The sequence below is a fragment of the Zymoseptoria tritici genome, chromosome 2 (assembly GCF_000219625.1).
Source record: "Zymoseptoria tritici IPO323 chromosome 2, whole genome shotgun sequence".
Lineage (NCBI taxonomy): Eukaryota > Fungi > Ascomycota > Dothideomycetes > Mycosphaerellales > Mycosphaerellaceae > Zymoseptoria > Zymoseptoria tritici.
The window spans coordinates 2,180,630-2,205,201 of record NC_018217.1 but is presented as its reverse complement, the minus strand read 5'-3'; the positions used below and the strand labels follow the sequence as shown (position 1 = coordinate 2,205,201).

Here is a 24,572-nt window from a genome sequence, read left to right as displayed (position 1 = left end):
GGTGCTAGACGCGGTATACCGTATATATAAAGAGGTAGTAAAGCCTACGAGGGTAGAGGATTATTAGTATATTTATACGAAGGGATATAAGTATTCGCTATAGTTTAACGACTACGTTAGAGCGCTAGATAGCTCTTACGTCTTCGTATACGTAAAGGGTAAATAAGCGCCCTTTAGAAACCGGAAGGGTACCCTTATATAGAACGTATTAGCGGTAGTAGACATAACTATGCGGTTTACGTTTATATTAGCTAGATAGGAAGGCTCTACTTACGACGGTCGTATACTTAATAACGTACGCTCCTTATACGGCTTTAGCGCACCGGACGGCTATTATTATCTCGTAGATACTAGATACTCGAATAGCGAGATTACTATAGTGCCTTACCGTAGTATACGGTATTACCTAAGAGAGTAGTATCTAGCTAATATAAAGCCTAAGAATCCTAAGGAGCTCTTTAATCTACGCTACTCGTCGATAAGGAACGTCGTAGAGCGAGCGTTCGGTATATTAAAGAAGCGCTTCCGTATCTTCGAGACTAGTCCGCTATTCGATATAGCTACGTAAGTATAGCTAGTATATGCCTATGTCGCTATATATAACGTATTAATCGGATTCGGTCGTACACCGCCGGTAGAGCTAGTAGAAGATTATACGGACTACCGGCTATTCGACGACGAGGTAGCGTAGCGCGAGGAGGATATAGCTCCGAGGACGACGATAACTATAATAAGGGATTAGTTAGCGAGGGATATGTAGGCGTCGTATAAGGAGTATCTAGTCGAAGAGGAGGTAGATAGTATTAATTAAACAGTCGTTAATCGACGAGGTTAGTTTAAGAAGTCGGAAATTAAGGGGGAATTTAGTTAATTTAGGGAATAGGAGGGTGTTATAGTAGCTATCTATTACTCTTCGGAAGAGTGCTAAAAAAGGGGTGTTTTTTAGTATAATTTGCTATAAAGTAGGGCTATACTACGAATTTTAACGGACAATCTTTATAACTTCTACTTCTCTTTTCCCGCTAAGACGCGTATACGGTTTTCTCGAATTAAGCTAACTTATTATCGACCTTACCGTCCTTACTTCCTTCTTCCGTACTACTCGACGACGTTCTTCTACTAATAACACTACTACTACTAGCCCTACTAGCCCTCTTAAAGTCGTACTAGCCCTTTAACTTATCTACCGCTTAGAATACGAACGCCTCCTTATAGTCCGAATCTACTACGTCGCACTAATACTCTAGCATTCCGATCTCCTTTATACGCTAATAAACGAGGACTCGCTACTACGGCTTTAGTCCTTCGTACGGCTTCGTATCCTATAAGAACACTACCTTTAATATTAACTACTCTAGCGTAAGTTATAGCGCTAGGGCTACTAACGTCTCTCGTAGAATATTAGCTAGATAATATATCGCGCCTTCCGAATCGACCCTCGTACGCTTCTTCTTACGAGCCTACTCCGTCGTACGCCTCTTACGAGTAGTTACGTCGTCTACTTTAACGTCCGTTCCGAGCGACTCGTCCGCGGTTATACTAATACTAGTAGCGTATACGCTAGTAGCTACTATATTACGAAACAACTAATCTAGCTTAGTCGCTATAAATAACGGCTTCTTAGTAAACTTCCGAGCGTTCTTATAGACAGCGAAGTAAAGGTCTATAACCTCTAGCTCGGCGAATAGATAGCTAGTATCCTCGTCGAATCCCTAGCCGGATAATAAGAGTATCTCGTTCTATATCTTCTACTCGCTCTTAAGGCCCTTAACCTTACCGCCGACGCTACCGTTAGTAAAGAAGCTATAGCGGCTAGCCGGTGCGACTACTTTAATAGCCTCTACTACTACAACGACCGCTACTTCTTTAACACTACTATCTACGCGTATACTAGCTTCTAAGGACTTGTTTAGGCTATATACTATAGCCTTAACCTTATAGTCTTACTACGTAAAGCGAGTACTAACAATAACGCCTTATAACTACTCCGGGGTAGCGCTCTTATTACTACTACCGCTTCTATCCGTTTCGCCGCTCGTCTAAACGCTAACGCTTTTATCTTCTACCTCCTTCGGCTGTTTAACCTCTTTAATAGACTCTACCGGTACGGACTAAGGACGCGCTACGATTAGTATTAGCTAGCGTAGTGTTAGCTAGCGTAGTGTTAGCTAGCGTAGTATTAGCTACGGTTTAATAGTAGGGGTTTTGCGAGTAGGGGTTTTAAATATACTCGTTGTCGCCGTAGGGGTTATTAGAGGTGTAGGGGTAGACGACTAGCTCGGTAGCTACTTACTCTACGTAAGCGGCTACGATAATAACGCCTTCTTCGAGGGCTTCCGAATCCTTAGTAGCATAGTAATAACTAACTAACTAACTAATAGTAATAGCAATAGGAACGAATATACTACGACGAACGCGTTTACGACGATAATACGCTAGTTACTTACGCTAGCTCTTAAACCTACTCCGGAGTAGGATTAAGAATCCGAGCTACCGGCGTAAACGATAACAGCTCTTATTAGCTATCTTACCAGCCGTTGTACTACACGAACTCTAATCTTACGCCGCTCATCCTTACGCCGCGTAAGTGCTTAATCCTCACCGCTTAACCGAACAGGTGGCAGATTCGACGTCAAATGGCTTATTTGGCGTAAGTTCACGCCGTCAAATCTCACGCCAAATCTTAACCGGACAGGTTCTCAGCGCGCGAGCACTGGTGCATCATCGACGACCAACCGACAAAGCAGGCAAGCATCGACAGCGAAACGCCTTCGCCAGACCGACGCATCACCAATGATTCGATAACACGAGCTCCACGAACCCACCTCGGGACCGCGCGCCTTCACCCCAGAACCAAGAGAAGAGCACGATAGCACTACTATACCAAGCTTTCCAAGACAACCCTTGGTTATCCGCAGCCAAGAGCAAAGAGACAGCATGCCGACCCTTTCGCTGGTCAACTTCAACATTGTATGCGCCACATTGGGCGGCTTCGTCACCGTCTTCGGTCTGGTATCCTACCTCTTGAAAGAGAAGTTCTACCTCTCCGAAGCGCTGATCTCCACGATCGCGGGCATCATTTTCAGTCCGCACGCCACGAATTGGGTGCGGCCACTCGAGTACGCGAATGGAAATGAAATCGACTTGGAGACCATCACCTTGTACTTCACCCGACTCGTCCTGGGTGTGCAACTCGTGCTGGCAGGCGTGCAGTTGCCGAGCAGGTACTTGCGGACGGAATGGAAGAGTCTGTCGATCCTGCTGGGTCCTGGCATGTGTGTGATGTGGTTGTGTACATCGTTCTTGGTGTGGGCAATGGTGCCGAATATCGACCTGGTCATGGCGTTGAGCATCGGTGCTTGCGTGACGCCGACAGATCCGGTGCTCAGTAACAGTATTGTCAAGGGCAAGTTTGCGGACAAGAATATTCCGCCAGAATTGCAAAAACTCGTAAGAAATTGCGTGTCTCTGATTTGCTCTCTTTGCTGATTGCTTTCCTTCAAGATCACCGCGGAGTCTGGTGCAAATGATGGCCTGGGATACCCATTTCTGTTTCTAGGACTGTATGTCCTCAAGTATTTAGGCAACGGCGGCGCAGGAGAGCACGGTGGCGCTGGTCATGCCTTTGCCTTGTGGTTCTATGACACATGGGTCTACGTGATCATCCTCTCAGTCGTATACGGTGCGGTTGTAGGCTGGATCGCCAAAGAACTGCTCCACTGGGCCGAAGAGCGCAACTACGTCGATCGGGAGTCCTTCCTCGTGTTCGCAATCACTTTGGCCCTCTTCATCGTGGGCACAGTCGGTATGATCGGCTCGGACGATGTCCTGGCTTGCTTCATCGCTGGCAACACTTTCACCTGGGACGACTGGTTCCGGCTCGAGACAATGGACGACTCTCTGCAACCCACGATTGATATGCTCCTCAACGTCGGCATCTTCATATGGTTCGGTGCCGTCTGCCCATGGCACAGCTTCGTCGACAACAGCGTCATCCCCATCTATCGCCTCATCCTACTCGGCATCATGGTCCTCCTGTTCCGACGTCTTCCAATGGTTCTAGCAGCCCACAAATGGATCCACCAAGTCGAACACTACCAACACGCCATGTTCGTCGGCTTCTTCGGCCCGATCGGCGTCAGCGCCATCTTCTACCTCTATGTCGCCCGCGAATTCCTCCGCGACATCACGGTGGATGACACCATCCGCTCCGACGCCGCGCAACTCAGCGAAGTTCTCGACGTCGTCGTGTGGTTTCTGGCCATGTGCTCCATCGTCGTGCACGGGCTCTCCATCCCTCTCGGGAAACTCGGTCTTTCCCTCCCTCGTACGCTGTCCGCAGTCGTGTCCGTTGATCGCTCCTCCCGAGCCTCGAGTCGTACCCGCAGCGGCAACGCAACGCCAGCGATCGTCTCGACGTTGGATTTCACGGGTCCGGCGACAATGGCGAATGGGAACAAGTCCGACTCGCATGGGACGAGTGAAACGACGCCTCGGATGAGACCGCCGTACATGTCGAACCCGGTGGCCTTGGCGATGCCGCAGGCCCAGGTGGCGAATGGAACGACTTCGCGAGGCGGGAGGAGAGTGATTCGGTACGCGGATGAGGATGCTGCTGGAATGTCGGGCAGTGGACCGTCAAAGGCGGCGAGTGTGTCTGGTGTGTGAGCGGTAGTGGCAACGTACCCGTCGGAAAATTCGCTCAAGAAGAAGCATGGGAGCGCAGTCGTTCCAGAGATATACTCATAAATCTAAGATCGGCATTAAAAGCGCCAAAAATCATAGCAGAAAATCTTAAAGGGATATATACAACAATCGTCTAAATGCTCTACTGAACTCTAGGACTTGTCTAAAAGGACGATGGACAATCGCCCATGCACGCCTGCTCTGTTTCGCGGCGCGCACTTTCTTCATGCATTAAACCAAGAGGAGATGCCATAGTTGCCTCCTTTCTCATCTCAATCCATCTTTTCAACCAAAACCTAGCAAAATGCTCATGAAAACACCAGGACCCCGGAAACCCGATTCCAGCTCATTATGCTCCTGCTGCGACCATCGCCGGATCCCTCCTCTTAAACTTCAAAAGTAGATCATCCATTGGGAAAATCGTCGCAAAGACCCGAATGTCCTCACTCTTGTCCGTAATCTGATGTTCCCACTCATACTCCTTGCTCAGCTTGTGCAACATCAACATCAAGTTCAACACCGCATACGTCTGGCCGAGACAGTAATGCGGTCCCGTGCCGAATACCAGCCAATTCTTGCCTTGCTCTTCAGCGTTTCCGACCGTCCATCGTTCGGGTGCGAATTCGTCGGGATTCTCGTAGGCTTCAGGGTCGTGCAGTGAGAGCCATGTTGAAGGGATGATCATTGTGCCCTTCTTGGCGACGTAGTTGGCTTCGGGGATCGGAAAGTCCTTCTTGACAAGGTAAGGGACCATGAGCACGGGTGGGCGGTACCGGAGAGTTTCTTTGACGACGGCACGGGTGTATTCCTGGTAGATGCGTTAGCATGACGTCGAAATCTAGGTTTGCTGCGAGCTCACCATCTTCTCGAGTGTTTCAAGCGACACCGGATGGTTTGGATCTGGACGAAGTCGGTGGCCCTCCTCCCGAACCTTCTGAAGCACTTCAGGACGATCAGCGACGAGCTGGAGCATCCAAGAAGCAGCACTTGAAGTGGCATCTTGCGAGGCGAACAAGAACGTGAAAACAGTCATGCTGATCTCCAGGTCGGAAAAGTTGCGTAGAAGCATGGCTGGCTTCTCTTCTTGAGGAACCTTCTCTCCGTTGGCGATTCGCTCGCGGTAGCGATCAGACTCGATCATTTGCATAAGCCAGCGGTCCATGATGCACTCTGGCTGAGCACCCTTTTGCTTCATGCGAATCCTTGCCTTTGCAGCACAGTTTGCGAACGCCTCGAGAACCTTGTCCGAAGCCTTCTTGCCGTACCATGTCTTGGTGAATGGGAGGATGATCGGAAAGTTGACCAACTCCAAAGCAGCCGTAATGTTGTAGTAATCATCCGCAATCTTCTTCACGCCTTCACGCGACATGTAGTGTCCGACGAAAGTGCGGCATGACACAGCACACATCAACTCGCGGAGGTAGTATACCCACGCCTTTGGCTTGCCAGCCGCTTGCGATTCGCGAAGGAACTCCTCAAAGTATTCATTGTACACCTCCTCTTGTCCCGGGAGGTACGTCTCCAACGCCGTTCGCGTAAACAATCCATTCAGACCCTTGCGATATTCAACGTGCTCCTTCCCGTCCAGGAACACCCAATTCTCCGGTCGCAGCAATTTGTGCGCGACGTCCACCACACAAGGCTTGACGTATGCTGGCGAGTTCAGGACCTTGCGAGCCATGTCACGAGTAGCGGCAATGACCACGAACTTGTGGAAGACGGAGACGCATGACAACGCGCCGGACAGCCATTTCTGGTGGTATTTGCTGAACTGAGGATTGACGCTCTCGAGAAAGGGTCCGACGAATGGGATTTTCCAGGCGTCTCCAGCGAGAGTGCCTTTGTGAGTCCAGTAGGAGCCTTGAGACGATCAGTCAATGTGTGTCCGCAGTGGCAATGTTGATCGCACAACTCACATTGGTCGTAGATGACGGCGGCGACGAACAATGCCAGAAAGGCGCCAAAGACGTTCACCGGCGTCGCACTGTCGAAGATTTTGTTGACGAGTCCCGGCGAGGCGACGGCAATGTCGACGTAGAGAGGGTTCGGGGCGTCGGTGGAAGAGGCATTGAGAGCCTGCATGACGGACGCCATGTTTGAGGATGAAGCACGGCCAATGAGTCGAGTCCTCGGAGGCTGTGATCCTGGTGAGGAGTGGTTCTCACACACACACAGTGTAAGAGATTGAACGACAAAGAGAGAGAGAGAGGAAAAGTCCGGAGAGTTGCCCGTTGAAGATCTGCAGCAATTTACTCATTACGAGATGGCGCGAGGGCGTTTCTTTCTGAAAGTGGTGCCACTTTTGGTGCATGTTTTCGGAGATGATTTTGAGCCAATCAATCATCTTACCGCTCGGTTCGGGCCGTCGATCTATCTTATCGTCTTCTTCTGTCTTCGAGGCCGACCTCAGTCAATCACGACGGCGTGTAAAGTATATACCATTCCACTATACTGCTTCCTCTCTGACCGTTTGTTCTCTTTCTTGATCTCCGCCGCGGCGTCGACTCAGGCAACGATTGTGTGGGATCATGGCACAAGACTCGAGACCAGAGTCCCATCCTGACAGCATGCACGACGACGAAGATTTCACATTTTGCCGCAGGAGCAATGCGCGCGTCGTTGTGGTGTTGATGATACGACGGAAGTCGCGTCGCCACGGTGAAGGACAGGCAGGTACAGGCAGGTACCTTCCTTTTCCCCGTTTGACTGCCCATCGTTTGCTCGAGCAACACCTTGGCGTGGCATCCTGCATGCGAGAGAATGCCATCTCCAACTTTCATCCTCTTGCCATGGTTCATCTTTTCCTTCCAACCATATGCTTACATCGCTTTGCCATCGTCTCATCTCCTTCTGCGTCTCTCTCGTCCATCATCTGTACATGTCGAACGGAACAGGTTTCAAGAGAGGGGCCGTCAAGAAGTGGTTCGGAATGAAGTCGCCAAACAGGCATTCCGATAGGATGAAGGTCACTATACGCATGGTCTTTGGCAGTTCGGCCGTTCCGCTCAAACGCAATATTCCTCCCGAAACCCGTCTTTCCATGCTGCCTTCGATTCTCCGGGAGATGGTGAAGGAGCACCTGCTTGAGCTGAGAAGAGATCCCGCCGAATCGATCCAAAACACCGAGACCGATTGGAACTACAACACTGTCGTCGATTTTGGTGACTGGAGGAACCACTATCTCTCCGCCGGTCTGGATGGTCGTTACCAGGTTCGAGAGGTGGCACACTTGTTTTCCGATTCGGATCGCGACCGCATCATTCCTATCACTGTGCACATCAGCCGAAGTGGTCACGCTCTATCGATCTCTGCTATCCCTCTGGAATCCCGGAGCAAGTATTGCTATCTCTCCGTCGGCGACGACAAGACTCACATCACCCACAACGCGGCACTTGCGCAACCAGAACCCAGTTTTCATCGCTACTTTGGCCGCTGCCAGATTGGCAATCCCAACGGCGCGGAACTTGTCGGAGTGGACGTCCTGACGGTTAAGGATCAAGAGATCAGCAACTTCGACGATGCCTTCGTCCTCGAAGAGCTGCCGGCCCGGAAGAAGTTCTACGCACCATTCGTTGACGAGCATTCCTTCGCATCGCTACTGGCTTCCATCAAATCACACATCACTCCGCTGGCAAAGGGCCACCACGATCAACCCAAGCTACCAGATGCAGTTCGTTTGACATGCGCCACCCTTGAGTCTCCTCCCGTCATGCAAGACTACGAAGGATACTTCATGGCTGTCTACGGACCTTGCTACACCAAGTTGCATGATTTGGAAGGGCCGGCTTACCACTTGTTTGCGCCTTTCTCTCTCCTATCACCGCCACACTGCACACCAGACGTCCTTCGCGAGGAGATCTGCTCGAAGCTGAGAGCGCAAGACTCCAAGTGTGCGCTGTTTGATGCGGACTTCAAAGACAAGTGGGAGCTTCTCCTGTGGGTACTGCCTCAGGGGTCTCCTACCAACACACTTCATTCATTCAATCAAGGCATTCTGGAGCAATTCATGTTGCCCGCACGCGTTGCCAAGAGTGACCGGCGATTGTACGTCGAAGCCCACGTCGTGTCGACAAACCCTCTTCCACGTGTGCTCGCGGCGGTGGAATTGGTCAATGGGGAGCTCCCGGACTTCGATATTGGTCCATCCTCGTCAGAAGCGTCAACACCACAACGTTCTACACCCATCGCGGCCGCAGGCTTGTTCAGCGGGAAGCTGTCAGATTCCAGATTCGAAGCTCGATCATCAGGTCCATCAACACCGCCAGACTCCACCGAACATAGCGCCAATCGGACAGACTACTGCATTGTCATCATGAGCTGTTACTTCATCAGCCATCCTTCTGTCAAGCCAGTGACCCGCTACGCAAACGTTCTCCTCAGCGGTTGCCCCGATGATCTTCGCGGGGTCATGCGTAGTCACTGCGAAGACATTCGCGAGAAGCATGCAGACAAGCTCAATCAGTTCAAAGGCACCGACTATGGCTGGCACATGCGATCTTTCATCCGCTTCCATGACGAACGCGGTCAATACGTCAACCCTACGCCTGATCGTTCAATGCGCTTCTCCACGATGTCCGACCTCTTTCTCACGCGCAAAGAACTCACTTCTGAAGCTCCTACGATCAACATTGACATCGAATTCGGAATCGTGAATCTTGGTCCAAACCAACCCAATTTCGATTCCGTCTACCAGCTGAAGCCACGCGCTATTCTCAACCATCACCGCATTGGTACCCTCAAGTCCAGTCCGCTGCCCGTCGCTGCGTCAACATCACTTCTCCACAAGGATTCCATCGCAGAGCACTCACGCCTGACCTATCCAGTGCTCCTGACCTACCCCCGCAAAGATCCAAACTCGGCTTATTACACCGATACTTTCGCCCGTCCCTTCCACAATCACCTCCTTGGTTCCACAGATGATTACGAACCATTGGGAAATCTCCGCGGCACTACGGTGATTCAGAAGTATGCCCAGGTTCCCGAGAAGTGCAGAGGCCAGCTTTGGAGATGGACAGCCCGCAGTGAAGCAGCGCAGATGAAGGTGCAGCCCGGCGTTCCGCGGTATCCGATGCTGACCTTCTTGCACTACGACCGTGCCGCTACCTCCAAGCCCGTCAAAGATAGGGACATCAAGGGTAAGGTGCTGAAGTTGGCCGTGCGCGTTGTGAACTGCTTCTCTGAGCCTCACCTGTCCGAGGTCCAGGTCCCGGGTGACGTTCTGCTCGATTTTGAAGATGGCAAGTCCGCGATCGAAGCGTTGAGCACGGCGTTGAAGGACGGTCTGGCGGACTTTCGGCCAGAGTACAAGGACTTGGAGTACGGCATTCGATTCTGGGTGTTGCCTTGGGCGAAGGGTCTGGACGAGGACAAGTACAGCGAGGATATCGATGACTTGGGCAAGCTGTATCGCTGGAAGGAGGGTCCATTGAAGCTCTTCTTGGAAGGTGAAATGCTGGCGAACGGCGAGAGGCGTGTGTGGCTCGAAGCACATTTGTTCCGTGCGGATGTGCTGTCGCCGTCGATGAATGTTGATGTGTCGAGCGAGGACGAGCAGCAGATGTCGACGTTCACGGCCCACTTCCGCGCACCAGACAACGTCGAGAGCTCCCTGTTGCGAGTTAGGTTCGAAGTGCCGAACGAGTACGACAGCTCTGGTGGTAGTGGAGATCCGGACAGTGTGATCTCAGGGGACAGCGATTGAGATGTATGTTGCGTGTATCCATGCGACGGGAGGGAAGTGTGTCGAGAGAGGAGCAAAGGATGCAAGACTTGATGATTGAATGGGTGACGTTCAGAGAGCTGGACTACGCTGATACGGGAGCTGCGTTGGACTTGGAATTGGAAATGCGCTTACAGCACTTTCATAGACGATTAGACACGGCCTTCATTAAGAACTCATCATTGCTACCTTCTCGTCTTCTCTTCGTCTCGCGGCGTTGATTGCTCGAATACAAGTTCTCCAGCGAATACCGCCGACGCTGTACTGATTGGCGGAAGGCAAGAGCACAACAAGACAACTAATCAACATCTCAACAAGGAAATGACACATGGAACTATGGCTTCGCGAGAAATGGTAACCAATCTCCAAACTGCTGTCTGATGGCCTTCCTTCCCAATCTCCCAAAAGTTCGGTGAGCAGCGCGTTTGAAGAAATCAATCTCTACCGTGTGTTTTCTCGATCGCTCGCTCAAATCGTGTAAGCTTATAAAAGATAAGAGTCCACTGTCCAGGCCTCTCTTCGACTGTGAGGGGCCAGTCATCTTTGCTCCGAGCTCCAACCCCTAGATTTGGTCTCGACATCGATTCCGGCCGTCGACGTGACTGAGTAATATGGTCGTCTTCAGATCCCGTCCGGTAGGAGTGATCCATGCGTCTCGCTGGCGCGTGGAATAGACGCTAGTCTCTGCATTCCCAGCCGCCACCTTTTTTACTGTTTGGAGAGAAGAAGTTGTCAAAGTTGTCAGCGCACAATCGTTCACGAGCCAAGAAGTGATATCAGGTGAACTGGAAACTCACACGTGACATGAGCCCCGGGGTTCGGTGTCGTGCGTCCCTGCGATGGGGTCGCTACACGACCATAGACACCTGCTCTTTCTTCCAGAACAGGGCAAGTAACCGCAGGTGGTGGCGGCGTGAGCAGTCCCGATGGCGATGGCGATGGCGACCAGGATGGCGGAACGCATCGTGATTTCGAGTTTGGAGTGGAACCGGTCGAGTTGTGTGATGGTAGTCCTTCGGATTGGGAGGTTGTCGAGTGTCGAGGAGCTCTTGAGAAACTATTGTGGGGGTGAAGTGCCGAAGCAGAGTGTGGGACCGACAGATATATCTATCTCCGTTGGGGCAGTGCTTGTTAGACAAGGGCCCTCTAGCAGCTGCTGGTCGGACTCGTATTCTGAATCCGTATCCTGCACACCGAGATAGCGCGGACCGCCGGTGAAGTCTGCATACGCTGCTTATTAGGTGCATTTCGACCGACAGGGCTACAGGCAGCCATGAATCTTGTCTCGGGGCAGCGGCATATTCCTCATCCCATTTACATCGTCCTCTCCTCGGCTTTCCTCTCTCCGATGCCGTCCATCCCGTCGAGTCTTCTCACGATACTTTTTACACGTTCACTCTTCTCCTTTGCTCCTGGTCGATGTCTCCTCATCTCCTGATCTAATTGCTTCCAGTTCTTGACTCTGATTTCTCGTGGTGAAGCATAATTCTCGGGTGGAATCCTGGGTACTTGCCTAATCCTCGCTGGCTTTGGTGTTGTGCTTGTCGACTTTTTCGTTTCTCCTGAAGAGGTGGGAGTGATCGCACGATGGCCGGGGGTAACTTCAGCTGAGACGGTCGGGCTAAGCGAGTCGTTCTCCTGCTTGAGCCATGGAAGTCTTTCGCCCGGTTCTTGTCCTGTGCGATCGAGCACAGACTTCGCTTGATCAGGAGAATGGTCTGCACCATCTTGAGTTTGCTCTCCGTTGGATATTGATTTAGTGCCCCTCCGGGTTGGAAGCTTGTTCCCGTGATGATCTCTGCTTGTGCCTCCGCCGTTGGCGTGCTTGATTGGAGTCCTGACGTGCGTCTGATCCTGGATGGACACAGCCGTGTCGCTCGAGGAGCTGAGTGAGCGATCTCGAAAGCAAACTTTGGCTCCAGTGCCGTCCAACTTCGAACGATGTCGTGGCAAATGTGTTCCTGATTCTCCAGTGTTCGAGGAGGACTTCTTCATGATGCCATTGATAGATGCAGGGTGCGGAGGTCGATACGGAGGCGAATACTCAATGGAATCGTCCGCTACAATTGACTTGGCCGGTGTTTCGATTGTGGCGTTGCAGATGCGGAGCTTTCTCGGTGGTCGTTTGGGCTTGTCTGTTGAGCTGATGGGTTTGTCGGACTCTCGACTCCTCGTTGCAGTTTTTAAATCTGGCAATTTTCAGCGCCTCCATGTTGATCAAGGAAAATCGGATGTTTTGCTTACCTGTCCGAATGTCCTCCACCTCCGGCCATATCATGCCATCGCACTCTTCTCCATCCTCATGGTCATGAAACGTACAGGCCCATCCACCCTCATTCGGATCTCGCAACAGCATCCCACCCGACTCCTCCCGAATCACTCGCAACACACCCACCGCAAACTCAGGACAGCTGCCGAAAAGCTCCTCATAAGCACCAACATCCCTCTCCACTTCCGGATCCATAATCTGCCTCGCCGCAATGCGTATCATCAATTTCTTGAGCGCTTCATGCTCGGGGCCGCAGCCTTTGTAGATGGTCGTGAGCTCTGCCGGATCCGGAACGAGATGTGCGGAGTGGAGAGCGGAGCGATAGGCATCTAGGGCGAGGTCCGAGAGAGGCCAGAGACGCAGGCGTTTGCCGATGAGATGTAGACCGTGGCAGCTTGTGGCGTGGGCGTACTTTGCTTCATTGGTGGGTAGGTCTGAAGCGTTTGGCGGATGCTTGCCTTGATAGAGGAATGGCAATAGTAGCTCGAAGCTGGCCGTGGAGCACTCAGGCAGCACTATGGTGGCATCATCTGTGGAATGAGGTACCTGCGTAGCATAATTCGGGCCCAATGAGAGGTTCTCTTTTTCAGGACCTGAAGTATGATGAGCTAGCAGGCTGTGGTGGACACTCCAGTGCTCCCTCTCCGGGCCTACAAAGAAGTCAACCATTGGTCCCGTAAGTAGCCTTCACGTATAAATTAGCTCCGTCTGATTTGACAAACTTTGTGATCAAGGTGAATGTGCACTGGTGAACAACGACTTGTTTGGCAAACTCGATTGTAATGTTTCTGATGTATCCATCGAAAGCAGATGTAACGTACCTAGCGAATGCGTCCGCACTGACCAACGCAATTTTGGTTCTGCTCGCGCGCCGTGGTTGAACAACGGCTGTACCAGTTTCCGGATATGCAAAGTCTCTTGTGTAGACGATCGGACTCCTGTTGGTTGTGTCGCGGAATAGCGTCATGGTTTCAGCAGACGTGGAGACTTATAGACTCGAGGGGACAAGCAAGGAGCAGTGCGCCGGCGCATAGTGGAATGTAAGGTATCGAGTCCCTTTACTTCCCAGGCGTGGAAATCAGAGCGTTGAAATGTGGAGCAGGATGGCGATGTCGACCTCGGACCTGGATGGCTAGAGTTGTGAAGTCCGGAATGAGATCGTCGGGTCAGGTGGAGGCAAGTCTGCATAGAGTCCTGGTCGGAATTTCTCGCTTCCCAAACGTGGAGATTTGTGTAACAATGAAACCGTCCATCGGAGTGGTTCGCAACGTCTTCGGGCTGTCTGAGAGACTTCGTATGCTGCGTGGACTACTGCCTACTGCGATGAAGCGCATCGATAGCTTTGTGAAGGCCGCGTGAAGGTACGCGATAATGGATATGGACTCTAAATCCACATGCCGGCTTTCTCGCGGTTGAGCTCCTGCTCTGTCCCATTGTTTTCCGGTACTCTCTGGCCATGACATTTACCTGGTAACAGTATGCCCGCCTGGCCATCTGTATTGTGCAGTCGGAGATGCCCTTGCTGAAAAAAGTGTGCCTTAGGTGAGGTCACAGAGCGGGTCCGTCTTAGTCATCAGATCGCGGCCTATAGTGACATTTAGGCGGATTCATCGATTTTCAACTTTACAATAACACCACCACCACCACAATTACCACTATTGTCGCCAATTGCTTGTATTGTCGCCATACAGCTGCGCTAGTTACTCTAATTATTAACAATCACATATAAGTGCGCGCCAATACGCCGTTTGGTCAGATAAGTGTTATTTTCTTCGACTCTTAAACCTCTTATTAACACTACCACTTCTACTACTCTACCGCGCGCGCTCGCAGCTCGCTCGTTACGCAATACACACAGCTCGCAATATCGCACCCTCGCGCGCACGTAAAAATAGCTAGTTAGATACTACTTAATACAGAACTTAGTAAGGCTCGCGACCCTAATCGCCTACGCGGACTCTCTCTCTCCGACGATAACGACGATAAGCTAGCGACTATATCTACTACAGCTATCGCTCCTGCTCCTTAGCTGCCTACCGACCTTCTCGTCTACGACAAGCCTACTATGGCTACCTCTAAAGACTTCTAGTACATCTCCGACCTCTAATAGAACAATGCCCTTATTAGAGCATAGAGTAGCAATAAAAACACTAAGAAGAGCGGACGTTAGATACTTATAAGATACGATTATGCATGCAGAGTTATAGAGACGGACGAAGGTAATGTAGCTCGCATAGCTCTTAGTAAGGCTCGTAGGCTAATAAAAAAAACAGGCATTCCGGCGGTTACTAAGTGCGGCTAGTATAAGGATCGCGGACTCGAGTGCAAGACTTCTACGACTCTCCCTGCCTACGCCTACTACTACTATAAGGGCAAGCCTCCGTGTTTTGCTAAAGATTAGGTTAAGATTAAGGAGGAGCCGGTAGAAAAGAAGTCTGTATTAAAGGAGGTAGTTAGCAGCATGCGAAGTAAGATAAATAAGGCGTAGGACAAGATCGCTACGTTAGAGTCGGAGGTGTCGGATTTAAAGCGTAAGATTAGCGGTTTAAGGGGCTTAAAAGGTTAGCTAAAGGAGGAGCTGATTAAGGAGATTATAGACGAGGTTAATAACGTACGGAGCAAGTTAAAGGCTGCTATTACTAAGATTAAGCAGTCGGTGTTGTAGTATCAGCGTGCTATTAACGAGAAGTTCGGCAGACTAGGCGTAATAGATTAATAGATAGATCGATTTAGCCTACGAGCTCTCCGCGAGCCTTACGAGCCTATACGTTAATACCTAAATAAATACGTTAGTTGCTGTATATCTCCTTAAATCCCTCGTTTTTACGCTTACGAGCTAGCCGTTTTGGCCTACGAGCACGCCGCGAGCCGTTTTTAAGGAAGAGAATTAAGATATTAAGCTATTAAGATATAAGATACACGTTTATTGCTCCTTCTAGCTACGAGCTATTCCGTTTAGTCCGCGAGTACGCAACGAGCGAGTCGTCGGTAGCGTGTATTTATTAGATTCGTGTATATTAGTCCTTCTAGTTAGCCCTGCCCTTCTCGGTAAGCTTAATAGTCCGCTCGCTCCGTCTGGTGCTAACAACTACCGGCTCGTTAACCTTCTTCTTCTTCTTCATCTTCTGCTAAACGACCGGCTTAACGACCTGCTGAACGACCGGCTTGACGACCTGCTAAACGACCGGCTTAACGACCGGCTCGGCGACCTCCTCCGGCATCTCCAAACCCCCTTAATTGGCAGTGCTAGCAGCAGTGCTAGGGGCCTTCGACTTTAACTAAGGCGTTGGCATCGTCGTTGTCGCTAGCGCACTAGCTGCTGCGGAGGTAATCGTCGAAGAAGCACTGTTCTCCTTAGCTCGGTTCGCGATAGCTTCCTTAGCCCTTGCTATATCGTCTAAGCTGTCCGTGTTAGGGTCGAGCAGAATATAGTCGTTAGGCTAGCTTACCGGCGATAATTAGAGGTCGCAGCTAGCAGGGCGTTTAGAGCTAGAGCGCTGCTAAGGCTAAGGGCTAGAACGCTCCGGATCCTGCGAGGAGCTAAGGGCAGTGCGAGCTACACGAGAACGGCTTGCGAGCCCTGCAGACTAATCTGCGAGCGCCTTAATGTTGCTGCCGGACGGGCCTGCGTCTATTGCAAGGTAGCGTGCTTCCGGTGCGAGCTAGCTTACGAGCAGGTAACTCTAGCCTACAAGGACTCTCTTGCTGTCGACGCTAGTATAGCTGTTAGTCTATATAAACGGATAGTAAATAACGCCGTCCTTGTCCTTAAATACACGCCCGTTAGGGTGCAGGACAGTACTATCGGTCTGCACGTCGTAGCTAATTACATACTAGAATGTAGGCTCGCCGTCCTTCTTTACGGAGCGTTTTAAGTCTATATATACCTAGCTATCGTCGTAATTCTTCCAGCCGCTAGAGTAGATAACGTAAGTAATCCGAATAGTCGCTAAGGGAGCCTTGCCGGTTGTCTTTAGATTAAACAGCTGTATTATCCTAATCGTAGTGTTCGTAGCGGCTACGTTGTTAGCGCCGAGCTTAATAGGCTAATTCCTGCTATACTCCTTCGTTAAGTAGATGTCGTAGTAGGGCCTCTTGTCTCGCCGCTGCTTTACAGCTACGCTCTCGTTTATTAGATACTCTAAGAAGAGCCTTCTACAGTCGTGCCTCTAAGCGTTTTAGAGAATAGTGTCTATCTCGGCAATAACGCCTTAAGCTTGCTACGAGATCTTATTGCGTTTGTCGGAGTAGACCGGCGTTACATTATCGTTAGCGTCCTCGCCGTCTACAGGAGGCTCCGGATCTGTAAGGGTAACAGTATAAAGGAAGCACTTAGTAGTAAACAGCAGCAGTAGCTTGTCCTTATCGTCCTAGGCACTACCTCTCCTCGCACCCTTACTATTAGCTAACACCTCCCTTAAACGCTTAGCCCTCTTAGCCTCCTTTAATAAGTTAGCGGCAGCGTTAGGTAACTTACGGGCCTTCGTCTTAGCTGCCTTCTTTATCTTAGCGTTCGCACGGCTCTGCGGAATAAAGAAGCCTTCGCGAGCACCGGAGCTAGGAGGGGTAGGCTAGCGCTCGTAGCGCTCGTAGTTGCTCGCAGGGTCGCTGTCGTTGCTCGTAGGAGCTGCTCGCGAGGGTAGAGGGCAACCGTAGAAGCTATAGTTCTTATCGCCGAGGGAAGCATAAGAGGTATAGGGTAGAGCCGTAGGATTGCGGCAGAATTAAGAGGTAGCTATAATAAGCAAGAGCAAGAGGAAGAGGAAGAGGAAGAGCAGGAGGGCATACCCTTATATATAGCTTAATCGAATGCAAAGCTATTAGCACGGAAGAAGTCCCTTGTATAGTTACGCGGCTACAACTTAGCTCCCTTCGGAGGGGTCTAAAACTCTACGAGGTTATTACTAGCAGCAAGGTAACGAGCGGCAGCATCGCGGAGGTACAGATATGCTTCTATATAGATCTTATCCTCGTTAGCGTCTAGCTCGCGACTATCTAGCGTCTCCGGATAGCTACTAGCTACTAGCATCTCGGAAGCCTACAGTAGAGTCGGCGGAGGAAGGTATACAACAAGATCTATAAATAGTTAGCGCTCGTAACACGCTCGCAACACGCTCGCAACGCTAGCAGGGCGAGAAGCTAGCCTACAAGCTTACAATCCCTACACCGCTCCTTAACCCTAGTCGTCTCGCAACCGCTCGCAACCGCTCGCAGCCGCTCGTACGTAGGGGATACTAACCGAATTAAGCATGCTAATCCGCTATCCGCTAGATACGCGGATGCTCTATGTTAAGGTAGATTCTACGATCCTCTACGCTATTAGGAGGGTACTTGTAGTTCTTAGCAGGGATTCCCTTTAAGTGCCCTTCGACTTTAGCCTGCTTCTAAATAGCGTAGTCGTTATAGCTATTAATAAACAGCTCGACCGTAAACCGGAGGATTAGAACGTAGACAGCAAGGAACGCTACACGGTTAGCCCTATTATCCTCGCTATAGAAGCCTCTATTGCGAAGCCGGTAGAAGAGATTACGTTATCAATTCTATGCTACAGTTGCACTAAGACCCTAGAAGCGCTTAATCGTTTAATTGCCTTTGCTCGTTATATACTAGAAGCTATTACGGAACTTAATACTCTAACCCTCCTAAAGTTTACAGCAGAAGAGGTGTATATTAGCTATTATAGGAGTCTCTACGCCGTAATCCGCCCGCATAATCTATATATAAATAGAGTTAGCAGAGCTGCGAGCATAGCATAACTGGTTACGAGCCTACCTTTAGCGTAAAGCCAAGCTCTCGGACTATATCTAAATACTGCTTAGAGACCGAGAAGACCGTCTTAGCTATAGTGCCTACGTAGATCTATATAATCTTCTGTATATATACATTAATATAGGCGTAGAAGCAGATGCTAAAGGTCTCGAACTTGTAGTAGGCATCTACCGACTATATATAATTAGGGCCCTTAGCCTTTAGACGACTGCGCTTAACATCCTCCTTACTACCCCTCCGGCGGCGTACATTATAACCTACAGGATTAAGGATATACGCGATGTAAGATATACGGTCCCTGCGAGCAGGCGAGCGTTAGCGTACGAGCTAGGCGGAGGAGTTTACGAGCAAGGGAAGCAGCATGAATTAGGGTTTACGAGCGGACGAATCTAGCCTACGAGCGTGCCTACGAGCGTACTTGCGAGCGTACTTGCGAGCGTATATACAGACCTTCCTATTAGGTAGAATTCCTTCCGCAGGTGCCTTGCTAACCGCTTGTATCTATAGTTATCTAGAGTACCGCCTGCAATCGTCCCCTCTAACGCTATCCGTATAATCTTATCGTGCTCCGGCTAATCGTCCCTTCGAGTTAATTAATACAAGCCTAGCTCCTTCCGGATCGTTCTTAACTGCCTTAATAAGAGCTTAAAGCCGTCCTTCTTTAAGTTCCTTAGTAGCCTCTTATCCTTCGAGTCCTATCTCTAGAAGAGCTCCTTAATCCTTGTATATAGCAGTGCCCTGTATTCTACATCTTTGTAGACCTTTGGCCGTGTTAATATACCCTAGGCCTAGAGCTTCTCGCGGAATGTTCGTAAGCTAATTAACACGCCCTTCTCGTTCTTTAGCTATTAGATTACGGCGTCCTACGTCTACTCGGAAACTCTAAGAAGGAGCTCGATCTCCTCTCGAAGGTAGTCGATATCGATGCGAGGGCGTAGCATAGCGACGGCGACGGCGAGGGCGAGGGCGAGGGCGAGGGTAGTAAGGGTGGTGAGGGTAGTAAGGGTTTAAAGAAGAAGAACGATATTGCGAGCAAGAGAGGTAGACGTTGCGAGCGCTTAGTAAGCCTTAACATCGATAAACGAGGTTTTTCAGAATCGATGAATCCGCCTAAATGTCACTATAGGCCGCGATCATCAGCACGGCAGCACCCGACCTCTGGCTTCCAAGATTCTTCGAAAGGCACCTTCACCACGACCACAATCGCAACTGATCGCCTCTGGTCATGCCGCCGCTCGGCAGAGCATTGAATCTCACCCGTCGCCACTTCGGTTTCTGATACAGAGATGTGCTCTTGCTCGGTCGTGCTGGTGAGGAAGCTTGGGCTGATGTGGTATGGGTCGCTTGAAAGACTGATCATCATTGAAAGGCTCTATAGACTTCTGCGTGGTGTAGCCTTCAAACGCAGCCAGCACGCATAATGGACATTCTGGACGCTTTCCTGGAGCTGCCACGCTCGATGCCAGCCGTACCAGGACGTCTGCTTCTGTGGCGGAAATTTCCGGGTGCTTGCTACGCAAATGAGCCTTCAACGATGCTCTATCGAAATTCATCTCTGCAGTCAAATGCGGCAATGAGCTTGCTCCGCTATTGCTCTGTTCGTCATTGCTCGCTGCTACTTCTCGATATCGGATCCAGTCTGCCAGGGTTTGGTTCAGGATTGCAGTCGCGTAAGGCATCTCGAGCTGGTCGACGTCCTCGTCCCGCTCGGCGGACTCCGTTTCACCGAGCTGTTCAACGTCCTCCTCGAGCTCATCGCTCATGATATCAATAGACCACGATCTAATAACACTCGCATCTGGGTCTTTTCCGGAATTCATCCCTGCGGGTTCTTCTTCATTGTCCTGATCTCTCACGGAATTCAAAAGCTGCCTTTCCACTGGATTTTCAGCACGGTCCACTGTGCGGTACACTGCAGCTTGTCAGATTTGGAGCTATACCCGGTCGTTGGCCAACAGCGGAGTCACCAACTCTCATCAAGGCTGCTTTTAACCACTTTGCAGTCATATCTCATCGCTTCCAGGAACACGTGGTCATTCATCGGCGTGTCGACCGTAGGCGGTGCGCTCTTGAACCATTCAGCCTGGAAGAGGCGGAATGCACCGTACTGATCTTGCCAAACTTGTGCGAGTACACTGCTGGATGCGTTGATGAGCTTTGCAGCAACTCCATCGTGCACGGAGTCCAGCCTCGTTTCCACCATGTCAAACACCCGGTCGATGCTGAGCAAGGCCATTTCAATGGCGTCTGAGCCGTCTGCCTCCTCGTCCGAGTCCGTGAGTCCGGGCAGTCCGAGATAGTATCTTTGGGAAGAAGTGAGGGTTTTCAATACTGTTTTGTAAGCGGAGCGCCCAGGCTCGCTGTCTGGAATATCCATCTCTGGTCGGCTTGGGGCATGTATACGGCAACCTGAACTGCGTTTCGTGCTGGAGATACAGGCTGTGCACGCCTCGCACGTGAGCTGTCGCGGTGCTTTGGGGCGTGTCCAACGGACACGGCTGGAGACGGCGTACGGACCTATCGTCAGCACCTCGATGGTGAAATGCTATCGTTCTACCGGAAGTGCTCAGAGACGCCCATCGTCGTGGTTGTTGCACGGAGAGCATTTGCCCTGCGCCGTGAGCGTCTTACCGAAGATACAGCTCATGCCCCACTTGATCCACTATATAGCTGTCGTCACTGTACATTCTGCTCCAAGGCTGAGCTGACACGATTACACGAAGCTCCATGCGCCTCCAACACTCAGCTGAGGCTCTGCTCCGCTGCCGTTTCCCGCTCTCAACGCAGATTCTGCTCGAGCCTGACTCCGGAGAACAGGTTCTGGCGTCTACAACATGTCTTGATCGGAGGCTGACTGTGTCTGGAACGACCTGCATAGCGTGTCCCAAGACGAGCTATCAGGATGTCTGTCATCGAAGTCGCAGGTCTGGTCCTCGCGATCATTCCTATCATTACCTCAGCACTTGGAGCGCTCGACAGAGCGCCCGACAAATACGCAAGGTTCGAATCATGGCGAATAAGCATCCCAATTCTCATCGCACAGGTGAGAGCTCAGCAACCACGACTTGTTGTTTCCTTAGGGCTACTGTTTCAATTGGCGGGTCTTCCACAACCTAATCTCATGGACATTAATCAGCATGACCGGTCTACTTTCTGGAACAGACCCGATATCGTAGACTCGCTCAAGGCCGTCTACGGGGATGTCTACGATGCGATTGAGTCTGATCTGATACATATCCGAATATTGATGGCGGATCTGTGCGAGAGACTGGGTCTCGGTCACATCATCGAGGTACGTGCTTTCCCAGATATTGAGAAAACATGAGTCTCATTGCCGTTGCGTCAAGGCTAGTGAGCTAGGAAACTCCTCGAGGCCACAAACGAGGCATCCAAGTCTCAAGAGCACTCTCCGAAGCCGATGGGTTTACTCGCAGTCTGGAAAAGAGATTCAGAACCTGGTGCTCCAACTTGACAGCCGGCAGCAGTCCATCAGGGGTACCTTGGACGACGTCAGTAGCCAGACACGGCGCCGAAACGTGGTTGTGCTCCCCCGAAGCCTTTCGTACGAAACACTTTGCAAGCACCAGTGTCACCCGGCATCATGCTTCGATACTGCACGCGGTGCTTGAGCACGTATTGACGTGTGAGCGTCAACACCGGCACCATGTCGGGCTTCAACTGGATCATGCAATTACCGCTCAATTAATGCCCTCAGTTGGTTCTTATCGATGCTTCAGGTACGGTGGCAACAGAGCCGGAGCTGCGGCTCCATTCTTCGCGGCTGACACTCTTTACGCAGACTTGGGCTCTCTCCGCACCCGGTTCCACGTCTATGCTGTTTTCAACAGTCCATACGATCGAGAACGATTCCGCGCCGGAGTTGCACTCCAACCCTCTTGCGCGACCTCTTGTCTCCGACATCTGTGCGGAAGTGGAGCCAAGACCCCAGAAATCCTCGTCCCCGGTTCTGGAAATTCATTTCTCGTTAGGAAGCGATCCTGGATCTCTGCAAATGTCTCAGCGGCCCACTGTTCAGGCAGTATTGAAGGACTCTATCTCACTATATCAGCTCCTCGAACAGCCTGCGCCCCAAAGTGGGTATTTCGCCCCTCGGCGACTAGGCGAGAAAGACAGGCGCTTCCTGGCGACACGGATCGCTCTATACGCTCTACAATTGCAAGGCACGCCATGGACCAGTGGGAAATGGACTGGTCACGCCATACTCTTCGTTTCTAGGGAGTCGCCCGAGCTGCCACGGCCCTCCATATCGAAGAGCTTCCAAAGGTCTGCACAGGCGACTTCCTTGGGAGCAGACAACCAAGCTCAACATGTCTACAGCCATCGATTCTTCCTTGCGCTGGCAACTCTCCTGATGGAGCTTTACGTCGGAGAAGCGATGGACGAGGACCCTTCATCAGCTGGTACATCACACCAACGCGACTCCCCAGACTTCACGAAGCTCGTGGCTTTACAAATTTTGAGAGAACGAAGGCAATCTGATACTTCCGATGCTTATCAGAAAGCTATACAGTACTGCCTTGCGTCGGCGTTGAATGCTCAATTCACGCTGGACATGGACGTAGACACCGCGATCGAGGAAATCGTGTACCCATTGGTCAGGGAGTACGAGATCTTCACGGGCCACCCACCCAGCAGGAACGCGGTAGCTCTTGAAGAGGGCTCCAAGTACCGTTGAACAGGGCGTACGTACTAGAATCCTATTTCTCCTCACGTTCCATCCACATCAGCACAATGGGCTTGCGCACTCGGCCCGTCGAGCAAAGAAAGGCACACATCCTCCCGCTGACCGGAATTTATACAAAGGCACGAGCTGGAGGACAAGTGAAGCGCGGATCGTGGGCGTCAGTTCTGGAATGCTACGACTGTTTGCTACACGAAGCATTAACTAAGCTCGTCTCGCATGTTCCAGAGTCATAAGCAGCGAAATCACGCAGCCACGCTTGATCGCGCCGCCTATCCTATCCCTTAAAAACTACTTCCTCTTCCCCAAAGCTTTCTTCTTCATCTTTCAACCACGATCAAAACAAACCTACATCTCACTCGGAAATGTCGTCCACCAACCACCCCACGTCCACAGCACACCTCCCAGTCACCGACCTGAAGCGCATGCTCTTCGCCTCCCACATCGACCAGCTCTCCGACCTCCTAGACGTGCTCGACAGCCTGCTCTCTCCCTCCCTCGACTCCGCCCAACCTCTCTCATCCTCCGACCAGACCGCATTGTACAACCTCCCATTTTTCCACGCAACACACGTCGTTGAACTAACACCCCCCCCCAGCCAATCCTTCACCACCTCCAAACTCCCGGAACTCACAACCCAACTCAACAAGGCCAGCTCGCTATACTCCGGCTTCGACAGCGCAGAGCAGAAAGCGCTCACGGCGGAGACGTTGAGACGGTTGGAGGTTTTCTTCAAGATGGTGGAGGAGATGGGCAAGGTGAGGGATTGGGCATCCTTCCCTTAGACTGGCGGGGGCTAATAATTTGAGTAGATCGACGGTGCTTCGGATGAGGCGGTGGCGAGTGCGCAGGCTGTTGAGCAGGCGAATCCGTTTGAAGGGATTGTGCGGATTGCGGAGGCGGCTGGGTTTACCGGTGGCGAGGCGGAAGGAGCGGAGGCGGAGGAGGAGGAGGAGGAGGAGGAGAAGTCGTGAACGATGGAGGCGGAAGTGGAGCACAAGCGGTCTGAGAAAGGCATACGATGGCTGTGCCGTTGCGATGTATGCAAGGATGGCTCTAGTCTGATTATCGGGACGGAGCAAGGGGGTGTTTGCGCATCGTGGGATTATGGGGTTGCGGATTTGCGGTCGATCGACTCGTTTTGTCTTGTTGCATAGCGAGGGTGTTGGTTTGAGATTGGTATGGATCCAGATTTTCACGAGAACTTGTGTTGTCTGTCATTCAGTTGACAAGTACGAGACTCATTCTTTCCGGTTCGGTTGCAAGTGATGCTTTCCGGTTCGGTTGCAAGTGATGCTTCACGGGCGTTCATAGATGGAAGCATCTGCCTTTGGAAGGCGTCGCCTCGGTCCGACGTAGCAAGGACTGTTGTGAGGGTGCAACCGGCAAGGGCGGTGGAGGGGTTTGCGGGGATGGCTGGTGGGGTG

At 51.3% G+C, this 24,572-nt stretch overlaps 8 protein-coding genes across 8 annotated transcripts; 4 read left to right on the top strand and 4 right to left on the bottom strand.

Moving 5' to 3' along the window:
• Positions 1–2,706: 2,706 nt before the first annotated feature.
• MYCGRDRAFT_68526 (uncharacterized protein) lies at positions 2,707–4,668 on the top strand (the record flags this gene model as incomplete). Its single annotated transcript, XM_003855444.1, has 2 exons — positions 2,707–3,450; positions 3,505–4,668. The coding sequence occupies 2 exons, from the start codon at positions 2,938–2,940 to the stop codon at positions 4,666–4,668; spliced, it is 1,677 nt and encodes a 558-aa protein (XP_003855492.1).
• A 117-nt stretch (positions 4,669–4,785) lies between these two features.
• CYP-70 (ERG5, C-22 sterol desaturase) lies at positions 4,786–6,849 on the bottom strand (the record flags this gene model as incomplete). The annotated part of the gene is made up of 3 exons (XM_003854959.1): positions 4,786–5,494; positions 5,546–6,546; positions 6,603–6,849. 3 exons carry the CDS (start codon positions 6,778–6,780, stop codon positions 5,036–5,038), a joined length of 1,638 nt encoding a protein of 545 aa, XP_003855007.1.
• Positions 6,850–7,501: 652 nt separating this feature from the next.
• On the top strand, positions 7,502–10,387 carry MYCGRDRAFT_90854 (uncharacterized protein; the record flags this gene model as incomplete). Its single annotated transcript, XM_003855445.1, has 1 exon — positions 7,502–10,387. One exon carries the CDS (start codon positions 7,502–7,504, stop codon positions 10,385–10,387), a length of 2,886 nt encoding a protein of 961 aa, XP_003855493.1.
• Positions 10,388–11,719: 1,332 nt separating this feature from the next.
• Positions 11,720–13,641, bottom strand: MYCGRDRAFT_90853 (uncharacterized protein; the record flags this gene model as incomplete). Its single annotated transcript, XM_003854958.1, has 3 exons — positions 11,720–12,594; positions 12,650–13,359; positions 13,496–13,641. 3 exons carry the CDS (start codon positions 13,639–13,641, stop codon positions 11,720–11,722), a joined length of 1,731 nt encoding a protein of 576 aa, XP_003855006.1.
• Positions 13,642–19,696: 6,055 nt separating this feature from the next.
• On the bottom strand, positions 19,697–20,206 carry MYCGRDRAFT_90852 (uncharacterized protein; the record flags this gene model as incomplete). The annotated part of the gene is made up of 1 exon (XM_003854957.1): positions 19,697–20,206. One exon carries the CDS (start codon positions 20,204–20,206, stop codon positions 19,697–19,699), a length of 510 nt encoding a protein of 169 aa, XP_003855005.1.
• An 87-nt stretch (positions 20,207–20,293) lies between these two features.
• On the bottom strand, positions 20,294–20,859 carry MYCGRDRAFT_103297 (uncharacterized protein; the record flags this gene model as incomplete). Its single annotated transcript, XM_003854956.1, has 1 exon — positions 20,294–20,859. The coding sequence occupies one exon, from the start codon at positions 20,818–20,820 to the stop codon at positions 20,407–20,409; it is 414 nt and encodes a 137-aa protein (XP_003855004.1).
• A 486-nt stretch (positions 20,860–21,345) lies between these two features.
• MYCGRDRAFT_90850 (uncharacterized protein) lies at positions 21,346–23,139 on the top strand (the record flags this gene model as incomplete). The annotated part of the gene is made up of 3 exons (XM_003855446.1): positions 21,346–21,443; positions 21,606–21,735; positions 22,243–23,139. 3 exons carry the CDS (start codon positions 21,346–21,348, stop codon positions 23,137–23,139), a joined length of 1,125 nt encoding a protein of 374 aa, XP_003855494.1.
• Positions 23,140–23,510: 371 nt separating this feature from the next.
• MYCGRDRAFT_90849 (uncharacterized protein) lies at positions 23,511–24,119 on the top strand (the record flags this gene model as incomplete). The annotated part of the gene is made up of 3 exons (XM_003855447.1): positions 23,511–23,686; positions 23,744–23,903; positions 23,958–24,119. 3 exons carry the CDS (start codon positions 23,511–23,513, stop codon positions 24,117–24,119), a joined length of 498 nt encoding a protein of 165 aa, XP_003855495.1.
• Between the last annotated feature and the right edge of the window lie 453 nt (positions 24,120–24,572).